The sequence below is a fragment of the Oncorhynchus gorbuscha genome, linkage group LG07 (genome assembly GCF_021184085.1).
Source record: "Oncorhynchus gorbuscha isolate QuinsamMale2020 ecotype Even-year linkage group LG07, OgorEven_v1.0, whole genome shotgun sequence".
Taxonomy (NCBI): domain Eukaryota; kingdom Metazoa; phylum Chordata; class Actinopteri; order Salmoniformes; family Salmonidae; genus Oncorhynchus; species Oncorhynchus gorbuscha.
In genome coordinates this window covers 50,345,419-50,369,597 of record NC_060179.1, presented here as the reverse complement: position 1 = coordinate 50,369,597, position 24,179 = coordinate 50,345,419, and the positions used below count along the sequence as shown (strand labels likewise).

Here is a 24,179-nt window from a genome sequence, read left to right as displayed (position 1 = left end):
GTGTCCCCTACATTTGTCGCAAAATTAATTTTACCGACACAAAAAGATCCCACCCTGTCTAGCGTATTTTATTAAATCGACATTTGGAAAGTTTACCAAAAAATGTTAGCCAACTAATTTACACTAATTTGATGTCTTCATATCTCAAGACGTGTTTTTCAATGCTGACCTGCCCATACAGTTAGATTTAGCTAGCTACATTCTATTTAGCTAATTCAACACAGATAGGTGAAATATACACTCGAGTCAAACTGTGTTCCCTATAACAACAACATAATATATATTCGTTAAATAAATGATTGAAGTAGCTTAAAAAGGCAACTTTACATCGTTCGTGGTGGTTGCAGATACAAGTCGCAGAGAGATGACGTTCCAAATTGAGGGGACGTGGTATTTCACAAGACGCACAGCTCCCTCTGGTGTTGCTTATTGGAATAGGACATTATTTGGGTAGGTATGGATGATGTGTAATTTTTTTATATTTTTTAAACAAAATGTGGGATTAGTAAAGATTATAAATGTGTATGTCTATTTAAAGTTGTAGCAACATTCTTTATTCATAAAAAATGTGCTATGTCCTCTTAAAAACAAATGTTTTATATTTCAATGTGATAAAGCTGTAAATAAATGTTTAATTAATAAACTGTAGCTAATACGATGTCTTTAATTTCTAAATACGAGTATGTTTTTTTCTATCCCCGCAGAGTGAAAGTTTCGACAGTTCACATTGGAAGAACCATTTAATTAACAGTTGCTGTTTTCTTACCGGGTAAAATGTGTTGTAACCCAACACGGAAGTGACGGCTCGCATTCGCAGAAAGCGTTGTTTTGCTTCATCTTCAGCTAACTTTCAGCCAAGTAGACACCTCTTTCACACTCAAACTTCAAAATGTCTTCAGACTTTGAAGCCTACGAACAGGACTTTGGAACCCTGACAGCAGAAATAACAAACAAAATTGGAAGGATTCCCAAATTAGGTGGAAGTAAGTCACGTTAAGCTCTATTTACTGGTTTGACTATAGTAGTTAGCTAGCTTTCAAGCTGTCATCTCAGACAGGGTTTAGTTATAAATATCTTTGCTATAATGTCAACAAATGAATATTGCAGCTAGCTAGTTAGTTTCACATGACGCGTATTTTACGAAAATGTCATTATATTCACTTTGTGTTAGTGAAATAAGGACGTTACCTATCCAGCTAGCTTGCTAACTATCCTAGTAACTGCCAATCCTAAAAGCAGGACAACCTATGGACATTGCACCAGGATTCAATCTCCCTTCAGGAACATATCTAAACTTTAACAACTACGTTGTACTTGTCAGCACAGCATCTGAATGGTCAGGACCTACAGTACCAGTCAAAAGTTTGGACACACCTACTCATTCCAGTTTTTTGTCTTTATATTTACTATTTTCTACATTTTAGAATAATAGTGAAGACCTACTAACTATGAAATAACACATTTAGTAACCACAATAGTGTTAAACAAATCAAAATATATTTGAGATTCTTCAAAGTAGCCACCCTTTGCCTTGACAGCTTTTCACACTCTTGGCATTCTCTCAACCAGCTTCATGATGTTGTCACCAGTAATGCTTTTCAATTAACAGGTGTGGTTGTTAATTTGTGGAATTTCTTTCCTTAGTGCATTTGAGACAATCAGTTGGGTTGTGACAAGGTGGTGTTGGTATACAGAAGACAGTCCTATTTGGTCAAATACAAAGTTCATATTAGGGCAACCACAGCTCAAATACAGCAAAGAGAAACGAAAGTCCATTACTTTAAGACATGAAGGTCAGTCAATGTGGAACATTTCAAGAACTTTGAAAGTGCAGTTGCAAAAACCATCAGTGCTATGATGAAATTGGCACTCATGAGGACCGCACAGGAAAGGAAGAACCTTTTTAGAGGATAAGGATTAGTTCATTAGTTACCATCCTCAGACATTTCAGCCCAAATAAATGCTTCAGAGTTCAAGTAACACACATCTCAACATCAGCTGTTCAGAGGCGACTGTGAATCAAACCTTCATGGTTGAATTGCTGTGAAGAAACGACTACTAAAGGACACCAATAATAAGAGACTTGTTTGGGCCAAGAAACCCGAGCCATGGACATTTAGACCGGTGGAAATCTGTCCTTTGGTCTGAGTACAAAATTGAGATTTTTGGTTCCAACCGCCATGTTTTTTTTGTGAGACGCAGAGTAGGTGAACAGATGATCTCTGCATGTGTAGTTCCCACCGTGAAGAATTTTGGGCTCCCGAGTGGCGCAGTAGTCTATGACACTGCATCTCAGTGCAAGAGGCGTCACTGCAGTACCAAGTAGGCCATCATTGTAAATACAAATGTATTCTTAACTGACTTGCCAAGTTAAATAAACACATTTGAGGAGGTGTGGTGGTGAAACTGCCAGTGATTTATTTTGAATTCAAGGCATACTCAACCAGCATGGCTACCACCGCATTCTGCTACACCATCTGATACACCATCCCATCTGGTTTGCGCGTAGGTCTACTATCATTTGTTTTTTGACAGGACAATGGCCCAACACACCCCCAGGCTGTGTACGGGCTATTTGACCAAGAAGGGGTTTGATAGAGGACTGCATCAGATGACCTGCTGCAGTTCTTTATTATGAGCCCAAATTGTGAATGCTCACTGTAGCTAAACAGATAAACATGATATAGGCCTGGCCTAGCTTAACTCTCCTTGTGCAATTGTCTTACTTCTGTTGCAGATAGCTGATTAGACTATTCTTCAGAGGATGACTAATTATTCCAAGGTCCATGTACACCTCGCTAGACTGCTTGTCCCTCTGCCAGTGATGGGCACCTTTCCTTACAAGAAAAGTGAGGGCGACTCAACTGAAGGGGAATGGGTCTAAGAAGAGGACATTTGGTATCAATGCTAGGGGTGGCACAATTACCGTATAACTGGGTAACCGATAGTTTGGGTGAAGACCGCCATGAAAATAAAATAACTGGTGAAAAGTTTTCCCCAAAAAGTTGTATTTTATTTTTTTGGTGTGGTACAAACAGCTGACTGAAGACGGGACGGCCTGTCATTCATGCGGGTTGAGTCCGTTTCTGCCCGTACGTGGACTCTCAACAATGTGATTAAAATTGTTTGCTCCTTGCTGAAACAAGAAAACGAGCCCTCCCCCTCCCCGGTCCCCCCAATGTAGCAGAAGCACACATAGAATGGGCTCTGACATGTCTGTGGTTTTCCTGCAAAATGTGGCTACTTTGAAAATAATGCCACGTATGAAAATGTATTGGTTGCAGGGTATTGGGATACTTCTAAATATCACTGCGGCCACCATGGCAAAAAAAAAAAACTTTTAATTTCACTAATCCCACTGATAAGGGAGGGGCGTGTGTGTGTTTGTTGAGAGAGCGTAGCTGAGTGAGTGAGAGGAGAGCAGTGGTAGAACGTGGGAAAGTCTTGACAAGCAATGGTGTAGTGGAGGTTCTTACATAGGGACACTAAGTCAATCTTAAATTAATAATTGTTTATTGTCAGTGCGTTGGGAGAGATTCCAACCAACTCAATTCACCATAGTACACATGTCAATCAGGAACTCTCCCTGGGCAGTCCCAGTAGTTGTCTTATATACAGCTATACACAGACAAGTTATATTTGCGTGATTTAGCATAATTAGTGAAATATTACTGTTTTGTTTCATTCATGTGACAGATCAATACCTCACGAGGCTTCTTCTCTCTAAGCTGAGACGTTGAAACTGAGATATCTTTTGTTCGTTCTCAAAACAAGGTCTGGGCGTACTGCCAAATTGCAGCTACTGACAGTGAGGAATTGTACAGTCAATCTCTTGCATGAACACAGAAATTGGTTTATAGAACAGCACATGAATAGAACACAGAAATTAGTTGTAAGAAAAGCACAAACATTCAAATTCAAACGCTAACAGTTTACCCACCTTTTGCAAAACAAAAATGCATTTGAAAGAATAACTTTTTCACTGTGACCAGCAATCGATCGGAGTTGTACGATGAACTAACAGCACTAGCTAGCTACATTCTTCTCTATCATGTGGCAACTCCTCTCTTGCTGTGCTACATTTTTTTCAGGCTTTGTGGATGGGTTTTAAGGGGTTATTGGACAGGAAATTTTAGAGTTATCTGGTAACCCTGTTATAGGTACACTCTCAATTTCCGCCAGTCCACCCATTATGCCGTCATTGATTTTAATGGGGACGCCCATTCTATTTCAATGGCAGCACATGCAGTCAGCAGAGGAGTTTTTCTTTGCTAATCGAATGCTTATTACGGTGACCGGGGTGAACATCCAAAGATCCATGACTCTCACAGCCCTAATCAATACAGTTATGCATGAGTAAAGATGGCGCTGCAGTGGATAGCAGCTATTTTGTGTTTGTTTTGGTATTTTATTCTGATCTTTTGTACGTACAGTGCATTTGGAAACTATTCAGACCCCTTAACTGTTTGTTACGTTCGTGTTATTCTGAAACATTTTCCCCTCATCAATCTACAAACCCCATAATGACAAAGCAAAAACGGGTTTTTAGACATTTTTGAAAATGTATTAAAAAAGAACTGAACTATAACATTTACATATGTTTTCAGACCCTTTACTCAGTACTTTTGAAGCACCTTTGGCAGCGATTACAGCCTCAAGTCTTTCTGGATATGACGTTACAAGCTTGGTGCGCCTGTATTTGGGGAGTTTCTCCCATTATTCTCTGCAGATCCTCTCAAGCTCTATTCGGTTGGATGGGGAGCGTTGCTGCACAGCTATTTTCAGGTCTCTCGAGATATGTTCGATTGGGTTCTAGACTGGGCTCTGGCTAGGCCTCTCGAGGATATTGAGAATTGTCCCGAAGCCACTCTTGCGTTGTCTTGGCTGTGCGCTTAGGGTTGTTGTCCTGTTGGAAGGTGAACCTTTGCCCCAGTCTGAGAACCTGCTTCAGAGCGCTCAGGACTTCATCAAAGATCTCTATGAACTTTGTGTCCGTCTGGCCACTCTACCATAAAGTCATAATTGGTGAAGTGCTGTAGAGATGGTTGTCTTTCTGGAAGGTTCTCCCGTCTCCACAGAGGAAATCTGGAGCTCTGTCAGGAGTTCTTGTTCACCTCCCTGACCAAGGCCCTTCTCCCCGATTGCTCAGTTTGATCGGGCGGCCAGATCTGTGCCTCAACACAATCCTGTCTCGGAGCTCTACGGACAATTATTTTGACATAATTGCTTTGGAAGTTCTGCTTACTCCGGGCCTAACTCTAATCCCATGTACTCAAAGGAAACGGTGCAAGAGAGGCAGCCGAGCTGGCATCCTGACGAGACTTACATTTAAATAACTATGGTAAAGTGATGTGTGCATATGTATTCACTCTCTTTGCTATGAAGCCCCTAAATAAGATCTGGTGCAACAAATGACCTTCAGAAGTCACATAATTAGTTACATTGCACACAGGTGGACTTTGGAAAGGGCCTGTAAGCATCTCATTGTTTGTCTACACATGTTAATGAAGCATGTGGCAAAAAAATGTGCAATCTACTTATATTGCAAACTTTTCTGTCACAGTCCCCGTTTTTAATAATTTCACCTTTTTTGGAATTCCCTCTAGGTTAACTGAAACCAATAGAGAGACTTGAGAGCCTAAAATCGTGTACCATGACTGTAAATGTACCTTGTTCTGGTCTAATTGTTAAGTGAACACTTTATTTGCAAACCAAAGGCTGTCTACCTATTCACGGGGCACATGTTCACCCACTGAACGTTTTCCTTTCCTTAGCTCATATTTTTTGAAGGTCTATTGCTTGTTTATTTTGCTATGCTCTAACTGATGGGAATTTTCATCTGATTTGAATGGTCAATGTTTTGAATTGGCTTCTTGGCAGAAACAATGCATCTTTCACAGTGTAATGTCGCCATGTTTCCCACCACCCTATGTGGCGCGTGTTAAAATAAGCCTCTACAAATACGAACAAAGGCGGAAGCCCATCACACCCAGTGGTAATTGTTCCGTGTCCTCTTCTCCTACCAGAACGGTTTACACTTGAATTTCAATTCCATTCCTACTCACGAAGACCATTTCTCATTTCTTTTTCTCCCCCTCGAGTGCCTGAATTGTGCCCATTGGCTGACAGCCCTCCGTTTCATATGTCGACAATAGTTTTGACAAAGACCTTTTGTTGCCGCTGCTGGATGTCACATATGTACAATTACTGATAATGGTTGTGGCATGCTAAGAAACGTCCTTGACGGTGTCTTGGCCAAGCCTTCAGCATTCACGCGAGAATCAAATGGATGATGTGTTTTTTGTTTTGCTTCGCTTCCGTCTGGAAAAACTTGGGATTGAGTTTTGAATAAGAATACAATACAATGTAATGCAAGGTCTAGTTCCATTAAACATAAATGTTTAGTTTTTTTTCTCCCTTAAGAGTGTTTATGGAAAGCTGAAGGCCTGTCAGTCACTAGCGATTAAATATTGAGCAGAGATGAAGAGGCTCTCCGAGCTCCAACTTTTTTTTGCTTTGCTGCTTCATTTTCCAAAACTACTCGTCGGTCTGTCGGTCTGCGGTACTCATAGTAAATTGCCATGTATATTTCAGGCTCCTCTTTGCCATGTACAGTGACTGGCGCGGTCTATACCTTATCTTGTGGAGAATCGCCTCTGGCTGTTTACTTGTGTAGGCTGTGAGGTTGTACATAGGTTTTAAAAATGGATTTGATGACTGGCAAAGGGCAGTGCAGACCCATAGGGCAAACATTTTTTAAATCTTTACTTGGTTTTCACACTGTTATGTTCCATCACTGATAGGCTAGCCTTGTGGATTGCTTTTGAGCTGGAAGTTCTTTGGAAGTCTGGGCCCCACTTTTCAATTATTGAAAATATGGCCAATTTAGGTCTAGCCTATTTAACAAACTTTGTTACCACAGCAGGCCCGGGTCTTTATAATGATCCTTGACTTCTTAGATGTTGTTTTCAACTCTGGGCCATCAAAGTATCAGTTTACTTTTGAAAAAGCAAAATATATGTCCGGAATGGAGAATATTAGGCATATTTAACTGCTGCTGTTGTGGATGGGTGCGAGTTCTCGATTCGTATTAGATTGCTCGAAATGTACAAATGCAACTATTGAGCAGGTTACATTTTATAAGCACTGACCGAATGTGAAACACAAATATTTTGTTTAGAGTTTGTCAAATGCAGTGGAAATATTTAGTTTTCAGTTGTGTATCAGAACCAGTAATAGGAAAAAAACGAAAGCATTCAGCAAACTTTTTCTGTCTTCAGACCCGTTTCACGCTAACATGCGAGTCATCAAAAATGATTTTATGTAGCATGTACTCGAACATAGAAATGATGTCTAATGCCCATCTCTATTTGCCACAAAACAGAATTAGTTAGCCAGAATTTTGAGATCACACAATCATTTACAAGGTTCCACATTAAACTCTTGAGGCCCAATGAGCTTCAAGTAATGATGTGCAATAAATGCCACCAGGTGAGCATTTTAGTAATTCATTTGAGTAATTCTCAAAGTTAGAAAATTTGGCAGCCTAGTAAAGCTGACACCTCCTTTTCTTTTTTGAGTTGGCAAGAGGTGTCTCGTTGCTCCTCCTATAAGAGCCAACAAAGGCCTTTTACACATAAACAAGAGACATCTAATGTGGATCGGCGTGTGGAGAGAATGTGTAAATATATCTTCAAATGCATTCTGGTGTGTGTTGTTATCTCTCCCCATCGCGGGGGATTTGGGTTGTCATAAAGCACTGCTCCTCTTGTCGACTGATCAATATGTTGCTACTGTTTCCCTTTCAGAGGAGAAGACACAGCTGGTTCTAAATGTCGACAAACAGCTTGAAGAAGTCAGAGAATTGGTACGTCTTTGATCAGTAATTTCCGCTCTTCCCATTTTCTAAATAATGAATTTGGAAAAGGAAACGAGACAGTTTCACTGGCAAACGCAGACAATGACACCTGTGTAATCCTAACGGTGACTTGACACACAAGCACTTCACGTGGCGGATGGCTGCTCAGCGTGATAATGGCGTGATCACATTAATGATAATTCGCTTTTAAGTGACTTACCGGTGACACATTTCAAGCAGTTATTTGGAAGGAGTCTTCACGTCATGTTTAAAAATGTGAAGGAAGTGAACTAACGTGTAAATGCTAGACGTAGTTGTGTTATTATGTCGTCTTGATTCTCCAAATTCACCTCAGAAAGTCTTGTCTCTGTGTACTTCCTAATGTACTCTATTTAAAATGAAGGGTTTTCAAATGGATTGTATCATATTTATTTGCCAAACTGCCTTTCTGTCATAACTTTTTTTCATCATTGATGAATGACACGAAGAGGAGCAGTCCAATGTTTCAACGAATCGATTCTGAAACAGATTAAAGTTAAGGCTGCTGAAGTACCTCATGTTAAGATGTTTTACAGGCGTTGATTTTAGTTCAGAATCTCTTGATGTTGATCAAAAGACTCTTGCGCAACACTATTTTTGGTATAATTTCATTACATCGTGTGTGTGTTTGTGTAAATATAAATTCATTTCAACAATCATTTAATTCACAGTGTAGTCACTACACACTAAACATATACATACTCAACAGTTTAGTGTGTGGTAAGATCAGTTTAACAAGTCTCGTATTGTACATTTTGTTTTGACATATTTCCAGAATAATGATAGAATAATTATACCGTTTACATCTACGTTGTTGTAGCCATTTTAGCCAATATAATGTCTGTTTTAATCATTTAAATGGTGAAATAAATAGTTGATTGCTGGACCTAGATGGAGCAGATGGATCTGGAGGTGCGTGAGATCCCCATCCAGAGCAGAGGCATGTACCAGAGCAGACTGAAGAGCTACAAGGGGGAGATGGAGAAGCTGGAGAAAGACTTTGTGAGTACCCCACCTTACTGTAATACCTCATTCATCTTGGTATATAGCTACGCATACACACAGTCTATACGAGTGCATAATGCCTTGTGGTATCCATGACGCAAATCCCAACTTACATGTTTAGTCTTCCCTCCAGCTGTAGAATAGGGTTAGTGATGCACTACATGACCAAAAGTATGTGGACACCTTAAATTCCGAAATCATGGGCATTAATATAGAGTTGTTCCCCCCTTTGCTGCTGTAACAGCGTCCACTTTTCTGGGAAGGATTTCCACTACATGTTCGAATATTGCTGCGGGGACTTGTTTTCATTCAGCCACAAGAGCATTAGTGAGGTTGGGCACTAATGTTGGGCGATTAGGCCTGGCTCGCCGTCGAAATTCCAATTCATCCCAAAAGTGTTCGATGGGGGTGAGGTCAGGGCTCTGTGCATGCCAGTCAAGTTCTTCCACACCGATCTCAACAAACCATTTCTTTATGGACCTCGCTTTGTGCACAGGGGCATTGTCACGCTGAAACATGAAAGGGCCTTGCCCAAACTGTTGCCACAAAGTTGGAAGCGGAGAATCGTCTCGAATGACATTGCGCATGGTGATCTTAGGCTTGTGTGCGGCTGCTCGGATATGGAAACCCATTTCATGAAGCTCCCGACTAACAGTTATTGTGCTGATATTGCTTCCAGAGGCAGTTTGAACTCGGTCGTGAGTGTTTCAACCAAGGACAGACTATTTTTATGCACTAGGTGCTTCAGCACTCGGCGGTCCCATTCTGTGAGCTTGTGTGGCCTACCACTTCGCGGCTGAGCCATTGTTGCTCCTAGACGTTTCCTCTTCACAATAATGGCACTTACAGTTGACCGGGGCAGCTGTAGCAGGGCATACATTTGCCAAATTGTAACATGTACCCATAAAACTTCAATTAATATCCCAGGTTTTATTTGCTTCAATCAATGAAGACAACCAGCGTATATTAGAGACAGGATTCTATTTAAGCCAGGCGTCTATTTCCTTAATGTACACAGCTTTTACTCAATAAAATGTTCAATATACTACACTGTTTATAATGAACAGTATAAACATTTATGATAACAAATCCATCACAGATCAGACTTGCAAAGACTCACCCCAGTACCGATACTTGTGCACTCATCTTCTGCACATCTATCTCCCCCGTGTTTAATTTTCCATACTGTAATAATTTCGCCGTATTGGCCTATTTGTTGCCTGCCCCCCCCCCCTCCCACTTATCCTACCTCATTTGCACACACTGTATATAGACTTTCTCTAATGTATTATTGACTGCATGTTTGTTTATTCCATGTGTAACTCTGTGTCGCACTGCTTTGCTTTATCTTGGCTAGGTCGCAGTTGTAAATGAGAACTTGTTCTCAACTAGCCTACCTGGTTAAATAAAGGTGAAAAAAAATAAAAAAAGATTAGGTTGCCTATCATTCGCTTCAGCACCATTCTCTCACTTGTTGCGCCTCCTTGCACCTTGTATCCCCCCCCCTCTCAGTTGCAGATAGACTGTGTTCGACGTTGCACAAACTAATAGCGAGTTTCAATATAATCTGCTAGCTAAATATGCTAACGAGCGCAAACGGAATTACAAATATAGGTAGTGGCTACCGAAATGTCATTTTTGGTGAGTTTAGACGAGAGACGTGCAAATGAACAGTTTTGACGCATGCCTGTCTGAAGGAGGAAGAGAACTGGCTCTAAAGCAGCATGTGTACATGCTGCGTCTGTGTGGAGTCGCTAGGGCAATTTTCCTGCTTTCTCTGCTCAGAGAATAGTGGAGAGAGCAGACAGGCAAGAACGGAGAGGAGAAAAAATGAACGCAAGGAAATCAAGATGGCAGCTGTACAGAACTCATCCAAAGCACTTTGACTTCTCAAATACGTCAGAAAGCTGTCATCATCATGATGCCCCATCTCCTTTATTAATTCAACCACTTACCTAGTTAACTAGCAAGTTAAACCAAATGCACAGCTGGACTCACAAGCTCCGGCTTTCTACCATTATGCTTTTTAGAAGTATACACGTGACTGTTTCAACTGTTCTGGGAAACTACGATAAGCTTCATAATGTACACTGAGCAAAAATATAAATGCATGTAAAGTGTTGTTCCAGTGTTTCATGAGCTGAAATAAATGATACCAGAAAGGTTATTTCTCTCAAATTGTGTGCACAAATGTGTTTATATCCCTGTTCGTAAGCATTTCTCCTATGCCAAGACAAACCATCCACCTGACAGGTGTAGCATATTAAGAATCTGACTGAACAGCAGGATCATGACACAAGTGCACATTGTGCTGGGGACAATAGAAGGCCACTCTAAAATGTGCAGTTTTGTCCCACAACACAATGTCAAGTTTTGAGGAAGCATTCAATTGGCATGCTGACTGCAGGAACGTCCCACAGAGCTGTTGCCAGATAATTGAATGGTCATTTCTCTACTATAAGCCGCCTCCAACGTTGTTTTCGAGAATATTTTAGTACGTCCAACTGTTGACCATGTGTAACCATGCCATCCTAGGACCACTACATCTGGTTTCTTCATCTGCGGGATTGTCTGAGACCAGCCACCCAGAGAGCTGATGAAACTGTGGGTTTGCACAACTGAAGAATTTCTGTACAAACTGTCAGAAACAGTCTCAGGGGAAGCTCATCTGTGTGCTTGTCGTCCTCACCAGGGTGTTGATCTGACTGCATTTCGGCTTCGGTGGGCAAATGCTCACCTTCGATTTCCACTGGCACACTGGAGAAGTTTGCTCTTCACGGCTGAAACCCAGTTTCAACTGTACCGGGCAGTTGGCAGTATGGTGTTGTGTGGGCAAGCGGTTTGCTGATGTCAATGTTGTGAACAGAGTGCCCCATGGTGGAGTTATGGTATGGGAAGGCATTAGCTAAGGACAACAAACACAATTGGCATTTTTATTGATGGCAATTTGAATTCACGGAGATACCGTGACGAGATCCTGAGGCCCATTGTCGTGCCATTAATCCATCACCGTCACTTCATGTTTCAGCATGATAATGCATGGTACCATGTCACAAGGATCTGTACACAATTCCTGGACTCTGAAAATGTCCCAGTTCTTCCATGGCCTGCACACTCACCAGACATGTCACCCATTGAGCATATTTGGGATGCTCTGGATCGGCAGCGTGTTCCAGTTCCCGCCAATATCCAGCAACTTTGCACAACCATTGAAGGGAAGTGGGACAACATGCCACACGCCACAATCAAAAGCCTGATCAACTCTAGGTGAAGGAAATGTTGTGCAGCATGGTGGTCACCAGATACTGACTGGTTTTCTTATCCACGTTTCTACTTAAAAATAAATATATATATATATATATCTGTGACCAACAGATGCATATCTGAAATGTGTCATGTGAAATCCATTGATTAGGGCCTAATTAATTAATTTCAATTGACTGATTTCTGTATATGAACTGTAACTCACTCAGTAAAATCTTTGAAATGGTTGCGTTTTCTATTTTTGCTCAATTTAAAATCTTGTCACCGGTGAATTTAAGAACGCAATCTGCTTTCACTCCTAATGTATTGCTCAAGTTGACTGCAGGCATTAATTTAAGTGGCAAAAAATATGAACATTTGTTGAAAAACTTAAAAGAAAGAGTTTTGAACATATTGACTGTCTTGAAAACCCATCCAGTCAATTCTTTTCTTCTCCAAATGATCCGGTATACCGCCCAAGCCTAATTTCCCTCCAGACAAATGTCGAATACTAAAGTGAGACCATGAGATCTTGTTGGTACTTGAGCCGACCATGTCGAACCACAACGTCTCATCCAAGGAAATGATGTCGCTCTCCTTTATCTTTTTCTGCTCAATATTTACAGTAGTCACTGAAGATCACTCGTAACCAGTTCATTCAGACCCGTTGTTTGTTTGAAACGGGTGTTTATTTGCTCAAATGTGTGCCGATGCCCAGCTATCAAAAGGGACAGGTGGCTATTTGAGACATTTAATTGAAGTTTATAGTGTGTGTGTGTGTGTGTGTGTACAGGAAGTGAATTCAGGAACTTGCACATTCATTATAAACAGACCAAGTTGTGAGCAGACTTACACCTTCTCACAAACGCTCACACTTTCTCAAACAGACACACGCGCACCACACTCGGACTGAAACTGAAGGTCAGTGGCTTGTCCACTGTGGATCTTTTATTTTATTTTTTTCTCCGCTCTCTCCGTTTTTGAAAGCCCAAGTATCATCCATAGAGAGCAGGCTTGTGTCGATGCTACAGAACATGGCCTTGGTTAGTAATTCATAAACCGCAACCTGTCTGTCTCGAACCCCACCCGGCGCATATGAAACCTTTAATGAGGAGCCAAGTGTTTTAACTTTAACTCGTATTTTAGGCTCACTGTTTTACTTTCTGACATTACTCCCATTAGATGCAAGTATTGTATGAGGGTGCCCTCTTGGCCCCCTAAATCAAGGTTAAGATCCCCAGGTTTACATTTGGGGATTGTGTTGCTTTGTGTACGGTTCTTCCGAACGCCCTCAGCTTCCTTGTGGTTTCATTTTAACTGTGCAACTTCTGTCCGGATTGTTCCTCTTGATACTTGTGAGGATATTTAGCCTTTCATTTTCCAAGAGGTGGATTTCAAATGTGAAACTGAACAGGAGGTGTATGCGATATCAATTGCTTCTTGGTAAAAGCACCTACCAAACACGATCCGAAGTATTAAACAAACAAGCACGCAAAACTGAGAAATATCAGGTGCTAGTGATCTGTTGCTCTGCTTCTGAAAGTCTGGTCGCTCTCAGATCACAGAAGAGATCTCCAGTCTTTTGAGAGGGCTCGCTTTCCTCGCCGTGGGCATTTTAATTGGCTGATGATTAATCTTTAGCTTCTCTCTCGACACTAGCCGTGGTTAATTATCAAGCAATTAGCACCTGCTGTGTCGGATATTACGGCTAATTCGCAGTCCTCAGTTTTTTTTTGTCGTCTGTTATGCTCTTTTGAGCATGTGCTATTAGATGCGAGGAGACCCCTTTTTTGTCACCTTTTTATAGCCAACATTCTCATGCGTTAAGTGTGAAGGACGAGAGTAAATCTAGGTCAGTGGATTCCAAATTGTTCTTAGTCACATACCCTTAAGACAAAAAATATATAGGCCTAGTCACATACCCTTCTCACAAGAATATGTAGGCCTAGTCACATACCCTTCTCACAAGAATATGTAGGCCTAGTCACATACCCTTCTCACAAGAATATATAGGCCTAGTCACATACCCTTCTCACAAGAATATATAGGCCTAGTCACATACCCTTCTCACAAGAATATATAGGGCCTAGTCACATACCCTTCTCACAAGAATATATAGGGCCTAGTCACATACCCTTCTCACAAGAATATATAGGGCCTAGTCACATACCCTTCTCACAAGAATATATAGGGCCTAGTCACATACCCTTCTCACAAGAATATATAGGCCTAGTCGCATACCCTTTTCACAAGAATATATAGGGCCTAGTCACATACCCTTCTCACAAGAATATATAGGGCCTAGTCACATACCCTTCTCACAAGAATATATAGGGCCTAGTCACATACAACTTCTCGCAAAAAAAGATGTGTGTGAAACAACAATACTACAGTAAAAGTAAACGTTGGTTTGACAGTGGAGTCCGATTTAAGGGTGGCCTTACACCCAGCACAACATTGTGTCATTTATGTGCTGTTTTTAATAATTGTGGATAAACTAGATCAAACCCATTTTTAGTATTGCTTTTCAACTTTGTGCACTTACTATTGGAGAGCTGTGTCCTCCCCAGCCTGTTTGAAACCCTGTTCTGTTGATAAAACAATCTGCTCTAAAAGTTAGTTTTTTTGGGGGGGGGGGTGCATTTGTAGCAGGATATCTCATTTTCACTCAGGCTCCATTTCTAGTTCCTGCTAAAGCTGACGAGTTCTCCCAAAGCTGGTGCTCCCACTTCAGATAAGCACAGGACACCCAGCTCTAAAGGGTGCCAGCCTGCGAAAAAAGGCCATCTCCTCTCTTTTTCATAAAAAAAGCAGTCTTTGTTGTGCCTCCCCTGGAAATAAAGGCCTCAACCTCTTCTCCCACTACTGGCTCCCTAGGGTGTCTTCCCCCTTCACCCCCTCTCTTATCCTCTCATTCGCCTGCGGTTTGAAGTGTTCACGCCACCAGCGTGCCAGATTGAGCCCCGTTCTTTTATGCCAGACTGGGGAAAGCCTGACCTCAATAACCTGGCCATTTTTCCAGACGGATGCTAAAAAATATATTAAAAAAGAACATACGTTATCAGCCGGACATCCCGGAGGTGCGTTTGCAATTTGTTTGCTGGTTGACAGCTTCATTTTGTTAATAGAGAGACAAGGGGTCTTAAAAGCCAGAGGACCCCTGCAGATGGGCCTTGCATCAGCCAAAGGGGATGCTGGCACAACCAACACCCCCCCCACACAGACAAAAAAACTGTTTGATAGAGGAGATGCGTTTAAGTCGGGGAAAGCAGAATGCCATGCCTCTTAGCGATGCCTTTGATCAATCAGAAGAGAGGCCTAATGGAGGCTTAATTTAATGAAACCTATTGGGTAAACAGACCCTCCATCTTCAAAGGTACCGCCAAAGTCTTTTTCTACCATCGGGAGGCTATGTCCACAGACATCTGAGTCCCTCTAAATGCACTCGACATCTATTTTGGCTGAGCTCAGACTGCATGGACTGTAGGTGACAACTGAGAGATGGGCATAATACATTTATAAACTGTAGATATTTGAATGTTGAGCATAGTGTTTTCCCTTAAAGTGGCTATGATCTAAAATGCCTCAGTGGGTAGCCTATAATCGGACCAATAGCAAGCTTGACAATGCATGAGTGCCACATTTACAATACTTTAGGTTTGAGAATATACATTGAGAATGAAGATTTTAGACCTTTTTTGGGATTTCAGTGTGCCATAGTGTCCAACTAGAGGAGCTGTCTTCCCTTTTTGCAGACACCAGATGGCGATGTTGCTCAAGGAATTCGGCCCTCTGAATTATCTGGTTGAGGTGATACTGATGTGTTTCCTGGATATATGGAGACCTGCTAAACAAGCTTCTTATCACTGTGGTTGCCTCTGACCTTGTCTCTTCTGTGAAACTTGGGAGATAGAAGTCGAGAATAGTTTGTTGACTTGCAGGCCTTCTACTTAGAAGTACTTCGGACAGAACTGTGTGTTTGTTTGTGGATGTGTGCGAGTGTATTTCACCCCTTTATGAAATTGTCAGTCCAAACATTGAAAAATGCTATTTCCTGACCTTGGCCGCTTACATTTTCCTAATTTATTTTCTGTTCTTAGAATGTCTGCTTTATATTTCGCCTTTTTAATTGTAAAATTAAAATGTGTAAGTTATATTACAGTAGTGAAATGGAAGGATTCTGGTTCAAATGGTAGGTGTCGTAAAAGTCATTAAATCTCTTTGGTGTACAAAATATCCATTTGTAAAGTTGACCTTGGTTGAACAACCGCTGTTAACAATTGTCAATTACAGAATGAATCACGCATTTTTCATACTAGAAAGTGTATTAATTAAGCGTCATAATACTTCACCTGTTTTTGTGAGGAAATTAAGAGATTTTATTTTCAATGTTCACTAATCTTTTGATGTTTGTGCTGCTCTGCAGAGTTTGAACCATCCATAAGTTCAACAGTCCCTTCACGGTGGATTTTACATTGAGGAGTCAAGACGATCTCGTTTTCTCGTCCAGTTTATGTCACTGGTCGAGCGTGACAAACACTTTAAAAAAAACATTATTTTTTTTAGGCTGAATGGCTTCAAGTCTCTCTATCCAGGGAGATAATTGATGTATGTCTGAAGCTTTTACGGAGTCAACCAGCCTTGAAATAATGAACAATTGAATCACCTGATACAGTCAGATGAATGGAATAAAAAGCGTTCTTCTGCACCGATCCCATCTGTGTAACAGCCTTTTTTTCTCTTCATATTTCACCATCTCTTAAGTGATTATTAATGACCTTCAAGTGGAAATATTAATAATTCAATGAAAATGTGTTCTATGTTAGGGAAACTATTGAATTCCGTACTTATGCAGTGAGCATCTTGGGCCCTTTTGTATATTCTGTAAAGGTCTGTACTGTCCATTGTGTATCAGTGAGCGTATTTCAGGACATCTCGATTGGTGTGATTGGACAGAATCAGGTCTGCCTGAATTTACCCAGGGTTCTACGCTGATATCTTGTATAAGGAGACATAAGCTATAGGTTTCTTTTACTTCAGTTCCAAACCAAGACAAAGGAACTGATCATGGACTGCAGTAAACACCAACCGAGAGCGCACCGGTCCACATCGACAGGGCTGTAGTGGAGCGGGTCTAGAGCGTCAAGTTCCACATCAGTAAGGAATTATCATGTTCCACATACCAAGACAGTTGTGAAGAGGGCATGACAACACCTCTTCTCCCTCAGGAGGCTGAAAAGATTCGACATGCACCCTCAGACCCTCAAAAGGTTCTACAGCTGCACCATTGAGAGCATCCTGACTGGCTGCATCACCTCTTGGTATGGCAACTGCTTGGCATTTGACCGCAAGGTGCTACAGAAGGTAGTGCCTACGGCCCAGTACATCACTGGGGCCGAGCTCCCAATCATCCAGGACCTCTATACCAGGAGGTGTCAGAGGAAGGCCTTAAAAATGTTCAGACTCCAGCCACCCAAGTCATAGACTGTTCTCGTTTGAAACCGCACGACAAGCGGTACCGATGCACCACGTCTGGAACCAACAGGCCTCTGAACAACCCCCCCCCCAAGTCAACATACTAAATAGTTAGACGGGTAGCTATTGGTTAACTATCTGCATTGATTGATTTTGCACTAACTTTGACTCATCACATGCGCTGCCGCTACTGTTTATTATCTATCCTGGTGCCTTGCCACTTTATCCCTGCCTATGTATTAGCTTGTACCCCTGCACATCGATAGGTAGGTACTGGTACCACATCTATATAGCCAAGTTATCGTTACTCATTGTGTATTTATTCTTCATGTTATAATTTTTCTCTTGTCTTTTCTTATCTGCATTGCTGGGAGGAGCCTGTAAGCTTTTCAATGTTAGTCTACACCTGTTCTTTACGAAGCATGTGATGGATAACTTTTGATTTGAAACATAGCAGCACTGAACTGTTTCTCCGAGATCATTCATGATTTTATATATATATATATATCTATTGCTCAAAAAAATAAAGGGAACACTTAAACAACACAATGTAACTCCAAGTCAATCACACTTCTGTGAAATTAAACTGTCCACTTAGGAAGCAACCCGTCAATAAATTGACAATACATTTCACATGCTGTTGTGCAAATGGAATAGACAACCGGTGGAAATTATAGGCAATTAGCAAGACACCCCCAATAAAGGAGTGGTTCTGCAGGTAGTGACTACAGACCACTTCTCAGTTCCTATGCTTCCTGGCTGATGTTTTGGTCACTTTTGAATGCTGGCGGTGCTTTCACTCTATTGAGAGTAGCATGAGACGGAGTCTACAACCCACACAAGTGGCTCAGGTAGAGCAGCTCATCCAGGATGGAACATGAATGCGAGCTGTGGCAAGAAGGTTTGCTGTGTCTGTCAGCTTAGTGTCCAGAGCATGGAGGCGCTACCAGGAGACAGGCTAGTACATCAGGAGACATGGAGGAGGCCGTAGGAGTGCAACAACCCAGCAGCAAGACCGCTACCTCCGCCTTTGTGCAAGGAGGAGCAGGAGGAGCCCTGCCAGAGCCCTATAAAATGACCTCCAGCAGGCCACAAATGTTTTATTTATTTTTATTTAACCTTTATTTAAATAGGCAAGTCAGTTAAGAACGAATTTTTATTTTCAATGACGGCCTAGGAACAGTGGGTAAACTGCCTGTTCAGGGGCAGAACGACAGATTTGTACCTTGTCAGCTCGGGGGTTTGAACTTGCAACCTTCCGGTTACTAGTCTAACTCTCTAACCACTAGGCTACCCTGCCGCCCCATGTGTGCATGTGTCTGCTCAAACGGTCAGAAACAGACTCCATGAGGGGGGTATGAGGGCCTGACGTCCACAGGTGGGGGTTGTGCTTACAGCCCAATACCGTGCAGGACGTTTGGCATTTGCCAGAGAACACCAAGATTGGCAAATTCGCCACTGGCGCCATGTGCTTTTCACAGATGAAAGCAGGTTCACACTGAGCACATGTGACAGTCTGGAGACGCCGTGGAGAACGTTCTGCTGCCTGCAACATCCTCCAGCATGACCGGTTTGGCGGTGGGTCAGTCATGGTGTGTGGTGGCATTTCTTTGGGGGGCCGCACAGCCCTCCATGTGCTCACCAGAGGTAGCCTGACTGTCATTAGTTACCGAGATGAGATCCTCAGACCCCTTGTGAGACCATATGCTGGTGCGGTTGGCCCTGGGTTCCTCCTAATGCAAGACAATGCTAGACCTCATGTGGCTGGACTGTGTCAGCAGTTCCTGCAAGAGGAAGGCATTGATGCTATGGACTGGCCCGTCCGTTCCCCAGACCTGAATTCAATTGAGCACATCTGGGACATCATGTCTCGCTCCATCCACCAACGCCACGTTGCACCACAGACTGTCCAGGAGTTGGCGGATGCTTTAGTCCAGGTCTGGGAGGAGATCCCTCAGGAGACCATCCGCCACCTCATCGGGAGCATGCCCAGGCATTGTAGGGAGGTCATAGAGGCACGTGGAGGCCACACACACTACTGAGCCTCATTTTGACTTGTTTTAAGGACATTACATCAAATTTGGATCGGCCTGTAGTGTGGTTTTCCACTTTAATTTTGAGTGTGACTCCAAATCCAGACCTCCATTGGTTGATAAATTTGATTTCCATTGATAATTATTGTGTGATTTTGTTGTCAGCACATTCAACTATGTGGTCCTTCTGTAGCTCAGTTGGTAGAGCATGGCGCTTGTAACGCCAGGGTAGTGGGTTCAATCCCCGGGACCACCCATACGTAGAATGTATGCACACATGACTGTAAGTCGCTTTGGATAAAAGCGTCTGCTAAATGGCATATATTATTATATTATTATTATTATATTAAAGGAAAAAAGTATTTTAATAAGAATATTTCATTCATTCAGATCTAGGATGTGTTATTTTCGTGTTCCCTTTATTTTTTTGAGCATTTTTTTGAGCAGTGTGTGTATATATAAGATTTTACTGAGTTCTTATAAGGAAATCAGTTACTTGAAATATATTCATTAGGCCATAATCTATGGAGTTCTCATGACTGAGAATAGATATATGCATCTGTTGGTCACAGATGCCTTAAGAAAAAAAAGTAAGGGCGTGGATCTGAAAACCAGTCAGTATCTGGTCTGACCACCATTTTCCTTATGCAGTGGGACATATCATCTTTGCTTCGAGTTGATCAGGCTGTTGATTGTGCATAGTTGCTGGATATTGGCGGGAACTGGAACACTCTGTCGTACACGTCGATCCAGAGCATCCCAAACATGCTCAGTGGGTGATGTCTGGTGAGTATGCAAGCCATTGAAGAACTATCATTTTCAAGCGTCCATGAATTATGTCCAGATCCTTTTGACATGGTGCCGTGCATTATCATGCTGAAAGTGATGGTGGTGGATTAATGGTACGACAATGGGCCTCAGGATCTTGTCACGATATCACTGTGCATTCAAATTGCCATCGATAAAATGCAATTGCGTTCGTTGTCTGTAGCTTATGCCTGCCCACACCATAACTCCACCTCCACCATGGGGCCCTCTGCTGATGTCAACCTTGTGAACAAACTGCTTGCTCTCACCATTCCATACGCCTGTCGTCTGCTCGGTACAGTTGAAACCGGGATTCATCCGTGAAGAGAACACTTTTCCAGTGTGCCAGTGGTGAGCATTTTCCCACTGAAGTCAGTTATGACGCCGAACTGCATTCAGATCAAGACCATGGTGAGGACGACAAGCATGCAAATGAGCTTCCCTGAAATGGTTTCTGACAATTTGTGCAGAAATTATTTGGTCATGCAAACCTGTAGTTTTTCTGGGTGGCTGGTCTCAGACGATCCCGCAGGTGAAGAAGCCAGATATGGAGTTCCTGGGCTGGCCTGGTTACTCGTGGTCTGCAGTTGAGGCCGGTTGGATGTACTGCCACATACTCTAAAACAACGGAGGCGGCTTATGGTAGAGAAATTAACAAAATGATCTGGCAATAGCTCTCGTGGACATTCCTGCAGTCAGCATGCCAATTGCACACTCCAACTTGAGGCAGCTGTGGCATTGTGTTGTGTGATATAACTGCACAGTTTAGAGTGGCCTTTTTATTTCCCCCAGCACAAGGTGCACCTGTGTAATGATCATGCTATTTAATCAACTTCCTGATATGCCACACCTGTCAGGGGGATGGATTATCTTGGCAAAGGAGAAATGCTTACTAATAGGGATGTAAACACATTTGAGAGAAATACGATTTTTGTGCGTTTGGACATTTCTGGGATCTTTATTCAGCTCATGAAATATAGGACCAACACTTTACATGTTGAGTTTTATATTTTTGTTCAGTGTAAATTTTTTACTCCTTTTTCTCCCCAATTTTGATCTGGTCTCATCGCTGAAACTCCCCAACCTGCTCGGGAGGCGAAGGTCAAGTCGTGCATCCTTCCTAAACATGACCCACCAAACCGCGCTTCATAACACTCACCCGCTTAACCCGGAAGCCATCTGTACCAATGTGTCAGAGGAAACGCCTTTCACCCGACGACCAAGGTCAGCCTGCAGACGTTTGAGAATGTTCGAATGCTAAGCAAAAATAAATAAATAAGTAATACAAATACTGAGCTATATTGTATGCTCACAATTGTTTTACAATGTGTATTTTATATTAATACATTTGCTCAGATATATATAATTTGCCCCCCCAAAAAAAAAAAAGGTAGGGGTCAATTAGTGGCACCCCTGTTTTCAATACCTCACCTTGCGAGGATAATGGCATTGAGCCTTTTTCTAAAATGTTGTATGAGATTGGAGAACACATTAGGAGGGATCTTAGACCGTTCCTCCATAAAGAAACTTTCCAGATCCTCGATATCCTTTGTCTGCGCTTATAACCTGCCCTCTTCAATTCAAACCGCATGTTTTCAATTGGGTTCATGTCCGGAGACTGAGATTTTTGATTTTGTGCCCAATTAACAGTTTCTTTGTGAAATGTCAATGTATGCTTGTGGTTGTCTTGCTGGAAGATCCAATGCTGCCAAGTTTCAATCTCCTGGCAGAGGCAACCAGTTTTTGGCAAACTGGGTACAGTTCAGTTGACCTTAACCATGGCACCAGGACCAGTGGTATCAAAATAGCCTCATAAAATGAACCATCCACCACCATATGTTACAGTAGGTATGGGGTTATTTTTATGCATATGTATAATAATTTTGACGCAAAACCCACCACTGGTGTGTGTGTGGCCAAAGAGCTCTATTTTTATGTCATCCAACAAATAGAAATGCCTGGTAAATGGAATTGGAACCGGTGCTATGGTCAGATGACGTGTATGTATATATGTATGTATATATGTATATTAGCTCTTTAGTCACACAACAGTGGTTTTGCGTTAAAAAAAATCTGCATTTGCAAAAAAAATTATATACATTTTTGTTTTATTTGAAAGAACTTGTGTTTTAATTGACCCAGGCCAATCAGTCAGCTGCTTCCCCTCTCCCAGCCTCTAGTTGCTCGATTGAAGTTCCGTCAATTTCTGGTGAATCTTTGATTTAATTTCAAGAACATTCTCTTGTGATGTACTAGACGTCTTGAGCAAGATTGATGTAAAAAAAAATATATACATACATACAGTTGAAGTGGGAAGTTTACATACACTTAGGTTAGTCATTGAAACTTGTTTTTCAACCACTGCACAAATGTATTTTTAACAAACTATAGTTTTGGCAAGTCAGTTAGGACATCTACTTTGGGGATGTATTTCAAGGCCTACCTTCAAACTCCGTGACTCTTTTCTTGATATCATGGCAAAATCTAAAGAAATTAGCCAAGACCTCATCAAAAAATTGTAGACCTCCACAAGTCTGGTTCATCCTTGGGAGCAATTTCCCAATGCCTCAAGGTACCACGTTCATCTGTACAAACAATAGTACGTAAGTATAAATGCCATGGGACCACGCAGCCGTCATACCACTCAGGAAGGAGACGCGCTGTGTCCTAGAGATGAATGTACTTTGGTGCAAAATGTGCAAATCAATCCCAGTACAACAGCAAAGGACCTTGTGAAGATACTGGAGGAAACCGGAACAAAAGTATCTATATCCACAGTAAAACGAGTCCTATATTGTCATAACCTGAAAGGCCGCTCAGCAAGGAAGAAGCCACTGCTCCAAAACCGCCATAAAAAGGTCAGACTACTTTTTGCAACTGCACATGGGGACTTTTTGGAGAAATGTCATCTGGCCTGATGGAACAGAAATAGAACTATTTGGCCATAATTACCATCAGGTTTGGAGTAAAAAGGGGAACGCTTGCAAGCCGAAGAACACCATCCCAACCGTGAATCACATTTGTGGCAGCATCATGTTGTGGGGGTGCTTTGCTGCAGGAGGGACTGGTGCACTTCACAAAATAAATGTCGTCATGAGGAATTAAAATGATGAGGCTATATTGAAGCAATATCTCAAGACATCAGTCAAGAAGTTAAAGCTTGGTCGCAAATGGGTCTTCCAAATGGACAATGACCACAAGCTTACTTCCAAAGTTGTGGCAAAATGGCTTAAGGACAACGAAGTCTAGCTATCGGAGTTGCCATCCCAAAGCCCTGGCCTCAATCCCATAGAAAATTTGTGGGCAGAACTGAAAGAGTGCGTGAGCAATGAGGCCTTACAAACCTGACTATGGAATGTAATAAAATAAATAAAAGCTGAAATAATTCTCTCCACTATTATTCTGACATTTCACATTCTTAAAATAAAGTGGCGATCCTAACTGACCTAAAACAGGGAATTTTTACTTGGATTATATGTCAGGAATTGTGAAACTGAGTTTAAATGTATTTGGCTAAGTTGTATGTTAACTTTTAACTTTTGACTTCAATTGTGTGTGTGTGTATATATATGAATGTGTGTGTATATAGATATATATTTGTATAATAATCCACTGAGGCTAATTTGCATGATCCTTACTTCCTGCAGCTTTTCAGATTTGCAGAATTTTTTAAAACTCGTTTTTATTTTACCTTACAATTTTTTTCTGGCACTTTCCCC

The 24,179-nt window shown here is 41.7% G+C and overlaps 1 protein-coding gene and 1 long non-coding RNA gene across 3 annotated transcripts in view; both read left to right on the top strand.

The window, feature by feature from the left end:
* The first annotated feature begins 784 nt into the window (after positions 1-784).
* LOC124039976 (vesicle transport through interaction with t-SNAREs homolog 1A-like) overlaps positions 785-24,179 on the top strand; it is a 178,691-nt gene continuing 155,296 nt past the window's right edge. For both annotated transcript variants that reach the window (XM_046356616.1, XM_046356615.1), the window contains exons 1-3: positions 785-983; positions 7,809-7,867; positions 8,789-8,899. In XM_046356616.1, the coding sequence (XP_046212572.1) occupies positions 890-983; positions 7,809-7,867; positions 8,789-8,899 (264 nt within the window). In that variant the 5' untranslated portion in view covers positions 785-889. The remainder of the gene's footprint in view (positions 984-7,808; positions 7,868-8,788; positions 8,900-24,179) is intronic.
* On the top strand, positions 15,132-16,857 carry LOC124039978. The gene is made up of 2 exons (XR_006839665.1): positions 15,132-15,955; positions 16,572-16,857. It is a non-coding gene; the product is annotated as an uncharacterized LOC124039978 (long non-coding RNA).